The following is a 9,878-nucleotide window of genomic DNA, read 5'->3' as shown; positions in this document are numbered from 1 at the left end:
CTGTACATGTAAATATTTGATGTAGAGTAAGGCACATTATCTTGCATTTTTTACATTAATAAGTCAGGCTACTGTAACCCATCGAATTAATGCAACTTACTGTACATCAAATATGGAACAAGTTTGTGTTTTTTGGATAGTTAAACAAGAAGCACATGACGCGATATTTAAATAGATATTTAAGGACGTTCTCTCGTTCTTATACTAGAGAAAATCGATTTTCTTAGGATTTTTTTGAAACTGTGAATATACGTTAATTTAGGTGTGTTTTATGCGTGGTATAAATTTCAGTACCTCTTTCGGTATAAAAAATAAAAATACTAAGCCTCAAAGTTTCAAAAAAAATTTTTTAAATTTAATTTTTTTAGTTTTGGCATTTTTTCCTTATAAACTCGACGAGATGAGCAACTTTGGTCCTCTTGACCAACCTCGTATCTCTTACAGTTTGGCCTGGAAAACCTTTTTATTAGTAAAAATTGAAACTTTGAAGCTCAGTATCTTGATTTTTTATACCGGAAGAGGTACTGATACCACGCATAAAGCACACCTAAATTAACGTAAGTAGGAAAGATATGAGACTTCTAGGCCGGGGATCTCAGGGGGGGTGAGGGGCGGGGGGAAGGACTCGCGGCCGCGGGGTCTTGCCGGGCGGCGGGGGGGGGGAACTCTAGTGCCGCCGTCCTCCGAGAAGGTGCGGCGGGGGGGGGGCTGCGTTCCCACCATATGGTGCAGAGGGAGGGGGGGGGGGGGGGGGCGGATTAGGCGAGCGCGTCGGGACATGTTCGATAAACAAATGCAGCCTCGCGTCGATGTTCGGCCGATAGTATTTATAAACAGATATCATTTCACACTTATCAAATGCGAGCGAGCGCCTATGGCAGGCGGCTATAATTTACGACCTGCGACTAGCGTGACACCGCGGTCCTTTTCACTTTTCTTCGTAGGAATTGCCGCTTATCGGTGTTTCGCGGCGCCATTCGGCTATGGCGTCGCGCGTTACAAAGGCGAGCGCCGATGACAGGCTGCTAGATTTTATAAACACTAGACGGCATAAGCGCGGCAACGCGACTCAATTTCTATGGGTATCGACGAACGTCGATGACAGAATTTATAAACGAATATCATCTCACACTGCGGATGGCCGAGCATCGATGGTCGCGCGACGTAAGTACTCGACCAAAATTTTATGCGACTTAACCGTCGCGGTCTCTCCTCTTTATTTTTCTGTATAGGAGAACTATCTAAGAGAAAGGGAATAGATAATTATTTAATATTTATTTATTTATTTTAAGAAAATTTCTAAAAAACTCCGAGATATACGGGGTAAAAAAAGGGAAACAATAAAACGCCGGAAAAAAAATTAGGTATAGGGAAGGACATGCACGCAAAAGAAAAATACATCGTTCGTTTTAGGGTGTAAGAAAAGCCTGTTTATTTAACTCTTCTTTTACATAATATATCTTACGTGCTAAAAACTAAAGCTGCGAGCTCACAATCGATGATCTGATTCGTATTGAACGCATCGCTAGCGTATATTACATTCGACGCTTCCTTGGGATCCTTCACAGTGGACGCGATATCGGAGAACTGCGCAAACTTTGCATCGACCGTCGCAAGTATTCTGATCAAATGATTGAATCTCGCATCGATGCACCGATCGAGATCGAACATATGATGCAACGTCGATTCGGTCATTCTCAAGCATACGTTTGCAGATTCGAGACGTATGAGTTTGATGTTATTAACCGTACAAACTCTCACCGTTAGCGGTCCAACGTTTATAAAACTATGGATATCTTTGAAGTCATTGCGAAAGAAATTCTGAATATTTTGCCGTTGCTCGTATAGCGCCTTCCACGTTTCGAGAGACAACAGCAGTTCCTTTCCTCGGCGAGGATCTCCAATGGCGATCTCCACGTAGCTCGGTGGACCCACGTTGATACCAATTTCGAGGAATTTGTATTCCGTAGCTGTCAGCGCGTATCGTCTGCTGAGTATACGAACCGCGCGACGATCCAACGAAATGCTGTAAAAAAAAATAATGAGATTACTTTCAAAATAATACAATTCGCAAAAAAGATATAAAAAATATAAAGCTCTATAAATTATACAAAACTTATTTGTTTTCACACGTTGGAGTTTCAACATCGGGAATCGGTACGTAATAATTCATACGTCTGCTGCCGCTGTTGCCGCTGTTGCCGCCGTTGCTTCCTCCAACGGAATACATTTTTTCTCTCGGTTATGAGAAGCGGACCGTTCGTACAAGCAGCCGATACGAGACTAGTCGTATAAAATTAATCGAGTATACGCGACAGCACCCACTATAACCCTTCCAAAACTATGATGAAGGAGGGGAAAATTAATGTTTCTGTAACGCGCAATCAGCGCTCTGAATTTTAGGAGAGGGGACTAAGGTAGGATGTTTTTTCTTTATTAAGACGTATATCCCCCCCCCTCCCCCTCTCTCCTCCGCATGACATCAACCGCAAAACATGTTCAGACATGTTTGTCTAAAACTGATACCCCATTCCCTCTCCTCGAAGCTCTCGAGTTAGAATTCGTCACGTATACCTACTTATTCTTTAATTTTGTACACTATCGACTAAAGGGAAAAGAAATAAAACATTGAAAAATTTACACATACGTATAAAATTTATTTTTTAAAAAGATGACAATTCTCTCTGGCGTCGCGACCACCAGTTAAATATTTTTAATACATTTTGCAATGCGCAATTTTTAATGTGTTTTCCACATCGCACAGTATTGGTAACATCTAGATTATTTAAAGATTCGATATCTTCGTAATCCGCATCCAGAGTCTCGATGTTTAGGTTTTTTCTCGCTTTACTCTCAAGCAGATCTACCAGCCATTCTCGTTTCTGGCATCCCTTGACGTACACGAGAGTCGGCATCTCGTCGTCGTCGTCGTCGTTGTCCTCTTCCTCACCGAGCACCGCTGATGTAATTAAACGCTTCACCTTGCTGTACGACACGTTTCCGTCTTCCCATCGTAATCCATGGTGATTGTGAATCAACCAGGAAGCACGATTTGTCGGATTTTGTGAGGAGATTCCACGGCATGGGGCATGTAAAGATGTAATGCGCCAGAACGGCCCCGTTTCTCAGTACCGCCACCTCCTTCACGACAAACTTCATCCCGACGACGAAACCTTGCAGGTCGACGAACGTTGGTGCAAACATGAAGAAATATCTCTCTTTCTTCGATGCGTGAATCGAGAGGAATGACACGCGTTTCGCGACACTCTGATTTTTATATCCTGCTCCCCTCTTTTTCCCCTCTCATAAATTTGTATCGGGAGTTAAAGAGAGAAAAAATTTTCGTCGACGTTGCCGCGAACACTCAGACTATTTTGCGCACTACGTTGGTCAACGGATTGTACTCGATCACGCGATCGTGTATGATGAGACAGTACGCGGAGGTATTCGGCGGTACGTTCTCCATGCAATCGAATTCTAGTCTGACATCCACGGTGGCGTTTTTGACGGATTCGTTTTGTCGAGAGCAATCGATGATCACGAACGGGCCGTTACGTAGAAAAGTTGAAACGGTGAGACTCGGCTCGAGATATTCGTATCCGTAATGGCCCTTGCAGAAACGCGCGTACATATCGTACAGAATCGCCCATTTGTGTTTACCAAAATCCAAATTCAAATCGTCGTACGGATAGACTTCCGAGTTTAGGTAGAGTTTCACGTTGGTCAGTTTGCAGTCGTCGAATCGGCTCGTGTCCGCGGACATGACGTTCTTCCGACCCGTTTGCAGAGCGAAGACGACGTATCGCAGTTTCTCGAGCTGAGTCGCGGTCTTAATGGCCCACGAGTGCTTGGTCGTGTTCTGCAACAGGGGATACTCGTACAGATCCCACGAACGGAAACCCATACTTAGATATCGTCCGTTTTCCAAAGCGCGCAGCATCGACAGCTTGTTGACCTCGCTCAATACCACGTGAGGCATTCGCCACTGTATCTTGAGTAGTTTGACAGTAGGCTCCAACGCGAGACTTCCCAACAGACAATTGTTGTCGGTGCGCAATCGTATCAAGATTAATTCGTGACGAGCATTGATCACCACGCGTTTGTAATCCTCGCAAAATCCCAGTAACAGGTTGAGCGGTACGCAGAAATTGAAGTATCCGTTCGCGTTATTATGCGGTTCCCAGCCCGCGTTTCGCAGGATCACGCTTCTGTCGGACGATACCGTAACGTAGTTCTTGAGCGTGCTGGTTATTCCTACGTTTCTGCAGTGATCAATCTCCACACCGTCGAGCTCGTATCGAATTTCATCGAACATGAACGCGACGCAATTATTCCCCAATACCACGTTATCGGCTTGGCCGGCTGCTCTGGTCACCGTCAATGTTCCTTCGACGTAGAGAAAACTTTCGCACGGCAACGTATACAGATCCTGCTGTTGTATAGGTATTCGTATCTCGTCGCTATACTCGAACGTTGTGTTGGCGTACGGGTTGTACGTGTGAGTCTCGATCTTGACGATGCGATCATCAAAGACCGGCTCGCCTCCGATGTTAAGAATTTCAGTCATCGTTCAGATGTTTCGTACCGCGAATCCCAGAGATTGTAAAAATTTAACGTTCGATGCGTTGAGCTTCTTTCTCGTCTCTGTTTTCGTCGCTGTTTTAACGCTACCGAATGTCGATTTGATGATATCGTCGATCGTCGCAGTCGTAAAGATATTCTTATCCGTCGCACGCTCCGAGTCGTTCAACACGAGCATGTCACACGTCGCGCGTTATCGCTGTAGTCGTCGTACGTGCAATCTGACGGTGATCACTTCTCCTCGAAAATCGAGCAATCGTCCGTCTTGATCCGTGACGCGTATCGTTAGATCCGTAACGCTTCGCGCGATGATCGGCAGGTAAATGATCTGCGCCGGCGTTTCCAATATCTTATATCCCGGTGGTACGCTCGGTGAAAATTCGTGTATCGTGTGAACACGTTTGCCGTTGCTGTACGCACCCGCGGTCACGTTGCACTCCACGCGGATAATGTTTACGTTGATAATATTAATCGACGCGTCCGATTCGTGCCACTGTCTCGGCTGCAATATACGCTTCGACGAGAATCCCAGCAGCGATCCAACGTTGTTCGGTTTGTTAAAGTTCACTCTGAAAGCGCACTTGATCTCGCTCTTCATCGTATTGTAATTTGCGCGGAGCACTATCGGGTACTCCGCGGCCTCGTCTTCGTAGCCGTTCGCGCGAGCGGTCGCCTTTCGCGCGATATTCGCGACCGACGTACGATCATCGTTGGAACGATTTACGCGTCGCGGGCGTTTTCGTGAAATTTCGCGTTTCAAAAACTCATGTATGGCTCGTATCTCGTACGATCCCTCGGGAATCGTAATTTCCGTGTCATCCTCGTCGAAATAAAATTTATTGTTCGAAGAATTCACGTTCGGAATCGTGTGATAAGTCTCAAAACACGTTAGACCGAGCTCGAAGTCACCGTCGCTCAGATCCACAGCGGGAAAATAGTGCTCCGCGAGGATGCTGCTCTTCCCCGTCAGCGTGAACGTTATAGACATGTCGGCGAAAACCGTTAACGAACACTGAGTCACCACGGCGCACCGTCGGGCTTTAAATTAGCGTCGATCGTCCGGAGAAATCGCAGGCACAATTGTCCACAGATGTTCTGATCGTATCGCTGATAAGACGTGCAATTGTACTCGATCTTCGTCACGCTCGGCCCAAAATACCGCACCAATTCTTTCGGCGGTCAAAGATTGCCGAAACTGTCGAAATATACGACTCGATCTTCCCTCTTCGCGTACGCTACCCAATGAGTACCGGGACCCGCTGCATCGTCCAAATTCACGATACCGCTCTCGTTTCGACGTACACCGCCGATCGGTAACGAATCACGCATGAAGACACCTCTGAAGAACGGTACGCGCATACGCCTTGCCAGTCGATTTAATTGTACGTTAGTCGTAATACCCGCGGGCATATTTAACGTCTTTTTGACGTTTTTTTTTTTATTTTCAACGCTACTCCTCGCCCGCGTTTGTGCGGGCCGAGATACAGCCCTCGTCCATATTTGTACGGAGCGAGATAAAGTCCGCGACCTTCCACGGCGCGATTGTGACGTTGCATCTCTTCCAGCTGACGCCGCGCGGCTTTGTTATCGTTCACGGCCTTTACGACTCCTGCCGCTCCGCCGGCCAGAGAACCGAGAACTCCCAACAACGGTAGAATCGGCAATACACCGCCTCGTTTCGCTGTCGGAAGTATCCGTTTATTCGTTAGCTTTTTTTTCTTCACCGTTTTCGATTTTTTCGTTTTCAAGCCCATTCCGAGCTTCGTCTTAGCCTTCATGGTCGCTCAGACGGCTGTAGCGGCAGCTCTCTCCCCGAGAGTCGAATCTCTCGCGGTAATGCGTTTTCGCGCTTCCGCAGCGAGTATCTCGTCCGCCGCGTGTCTCTCGGTGAGATCGCGGTTACGCGAATAGGCTATGTCGTGCTCGCGACACGCCGCGTCCAATGGATTAATACCTTGATCGCCTCTCGCCAATCGTTCTTGTAAACGAGTTCCCGGACCGCAAAATTGATAGCTGGGAATGTGTAATTCGAACGGAAGTGCGTTTATCGCGCGATTTAACAGGCCTTCACCATTTTTTTTCGTTGACATTCGCCGCAATCCTGTATCATTGGCGCGGGACCGTCGATGTGCGTTCGCTGCCACGGTTGATTGTAATGTTCGTAACAGCGACGATATTCTTGAACCTCCAAATCCGCCTTTATATGTTCCGGAAGCTTGTCCCACACGTAGTGGACGTGATTGCCGCACGTTTGCAACAGAACGGCTTTCGGCACAAATTGCAGCTGTTCGGCGCTCAAACCGCGAATATCGGAAGGTCTCGACAGTACGACGAACATCTTTGCTACTGAGCGATTCGCGGTTCCGCTCGCCTATAAATAGGCGTTCGAGTCAGCCAGAGAGTCGGCAGTGTGGAAAGAAATGAGATTCGTGCGACAACCGTTGGCGATTTGCGTGACCAATTGCGACGACAGATTACGGTCGATGGGGGGCAACGTGGAGAAACGCAAGCACGGTACGATGTTACCGACTACTATACGCGCGATCATTTGCGGACCCTCGAATTGCGGTAAAACCAACGTCTTGATAAGCTTGCTGGAAAGTCCGCACGGCGTACGTTTCGAAAACGTGTACGTATACTCGAAATCGTTGCAACAGCCGAAATATCGATATTTGGAGAATTTGTTGACATCGATCGACGAAATTGGCTACTTTACGTTCTCCAATAACAGTGACGTCATTCCACCGAGCGACGCGCGTCCAAACTCGATCTTCGTCTTCGATGACGTGGCGTGCGATAAGCAAGACGCGGTGAGAGAGTATTTCTCAATGGGCAGGCACTCGAGCGTCGACTCCTTCTATCTCTGTCAGACGTACGCGAGAATACCTAAACATCTGATACGCGACAACGCGAATCTGCTGATCCTGTTCAAACAGGATGGTACCAATTTGAAACACGTCTACAACGATCACGTAAATACCGACATGCCATACGACGAATTTTGTTCGTTGTGCCACGATTGTTGGCAACAAAAGTACGGATTCGTAGTGATAGACAAGGACAGCGCGCTTTCGAACGGTCAATACAGAAAAGGATTTAACGTGTTCGCGATACCGCAGAAGCGATCAGTCGTTGCCGATACCTCGTCGGAAGTGAAACGTTAGCGTTACAGAGAGAGAGAGAGATCGACACTCTGCTTTTTTCCGCGATGGCCGCGATCGACGGGAGCGAGAATATTAGCGAACGCGAGAAGGTCGTAAAAGAGATTGCGAAGACGAGTGATTCGATTCGCAAAAAACTTCGCGCTTTGAAGACCGGTAAGATCGAGAAGGACATTGAGTTGGACACGCACTTTAAACCTCTCATCGGGCCGTTGAAAAAGATCGTTGACAACTCGAGCTTGATCGCGGTGAAAAAAGAAGAGCCGACGGAGAGCGACGCTGACGCGAAAATCGAACCGCTATCCGTTCAACAGCGCGGGCAGGAGGAGGAGGATGCTACACCGAAGAGAAAGAAGAAACGATTAGACTCCTGGTCGGATCTTTCATTGACACCGCGTAAATCTAATCAATCGACAGTACTACCGATAACCTCTACACCGATAACCTCTACACCGACGCAAACCGTGCAACGTACAAGTCCCGAATTTCTTGAAACCGCGAATGTTTTCGAAACCACGGACGACTCGATCAGGAAAACCGTTCATAAACGGTTGAAAACGTCGGAGGGTCGACAATGGTTTATAGAATCGTTGGAAGATCATTTGGGTGCACTGAGCCGAATTTACATCGCAGAGGTTTTGGGCGCCTATCCAACGATTGACATAGCGTACGGCGTTTATCTCGGCAATAATGAATTGATGCTCGGTAATAAACGTTTTGACGTGGACAAAGCGGATAACATTTATATCGACGGCGTACGATACGCCGGCACACCCGGTATTTACGAGTTGATCTTCAAGAGAATACTTGACGACGATATCTACACGGAAGACGATATGCAAAAGTACAAGAGCATACTGTTGGCAACGAGTGCTCATAAATTCCAACACGATCCTAACAAGCGACTAAAGGGCAACGTGGGATACAAGTATACACAGGTAATCGCACCGTTGATGTCGACCGAATCCAAGAAGAAAAAATCCGGAAAGGGGTTATCCATGCCTTGCGCGATGACGCTAACCGACAATAAGATTGACTACGTGCATTGGGACGACCCCAACGAGCTGGTGGATCGTCTGCGATTGCTCGACGCTTCGCGCCACGCCGGCAACAATGCCCACGACAACGAGATCATGTCAATCATCAAGGAACTTCGCGAAGCCGGGCTTATTATAAATTAAACCATGCGACGACGATCCGTTCAATCAGCGTCGAAATGCCGATCAACAAATTTGGATTGTTCGAACACAGCGGAGACGCGACGAATGCCATTTCGTACCATCGGTGGAGCGGATTAATGAGAAATTTCGTGCGCAATAACGCTCTGTGCCGCGCTGCCACGGACTTTGACGCAAAGTCGCGCAAGATTTGTCGCGTAGCGCAACCTGAGACTGACGGTGACGCGGTTAACAAACTGTACGTTGATCAATTCTTTAAAATGTTGAGCAACCAACGAAAAGAATCAGACGAGAAGCTGACTGCGTTCGAGAAGGATCTGCAAGCGTTACGGACTGCGATAAACAAGCTTCGACGTGCGAATATCGTTGAATCAGACGCGACAACCAACAACAACAATGGACAAACGGTACAGCAGAAACGATTATCGAAAGGCGACGAGTGAAGAGAAGCAACGGTTGATTAACGACGGCGAGGAACAGCAACGAACGATTCGAGAACGGTTGTCGGACGGCTGTTCAACGGTTCGAGAACGGTTGTCGGACGGTTGTCGAACGGTTCAACAACAGCTTAAAAACGATTACGAGCGATTTAGAAACAGCTGCGAACTACGCGGAGACAGGAAAGGCTATAAACGGCTAGAGAACGTCGACGACGACGACGAATAGAATTAAACGGCTGACAAACGGCTAACGAGAAGTTATAAACGACAACAAAAACAACATGACATCGCTAAAATCCGACGGACGTAAAAATATCGAGAAGCAACGACTCGTCGAAGAACTGCATGCTCCGGCGAGAAGAAATTTTCCCCGAAGACACGTCATAGTGCGGGGGTACGATGACCTGTGGCAGTGGCAGGCTGACATCGTCGAAATGCGTCCGTACTCACGTTTCAACGGAGGCTACCACTACATACTTACCGTCATCGATGTGTTGAGCAAGTACGCGTGGGCTGCG

At 47.4% G+C, this 9,878-nt stretch overlaps 1 protein-coding gene across 1 annotated transcript; it reads right to left on the bottom strand.

The window, feature by feature from the left end:
* Nucleotides 1-3,364: 3,364 nt before the first annotated feature.
* LOC112453534 lies at nucleotides 3,365-4,567 on the bottom strand. Its single transcript, XM_025014327.1, has one exon. The coding sequence runs from the start codon at nucleotides 4,565-4,567 to the stop codon at nucleotides 3,365-3,367; it is 1,203 nt and encodes a 400-aa protein (XP_024870095.1).
* Between the last annotated feature and the right edge of the window lie 5,311 nt (nucleotides 4,568-9,878).

Source organism: Temnothorax curvispinosus, unplaced genomic scaffold, assembly GCF_003070985.1.
Source record: "Temnothorax curvispinosus isolate PA1 unplaced genomic scaffold, ASM307098v1 QBEX01004476.1, whole genome shotgun sequence".
In the NCBI taxonomy this organism is placed as follows: Eukaryota; Metazoa; Arthropoda; class Insecta; order Hymenoptera; family Formicidae; genus Temnothorax; species Temnothorax curvispinosus.
The sequence above is the reverse complement of the archived record's forward strand: the minus strand, read 5'-3'. Positions and strand labels throughout refer to the sequence as shown.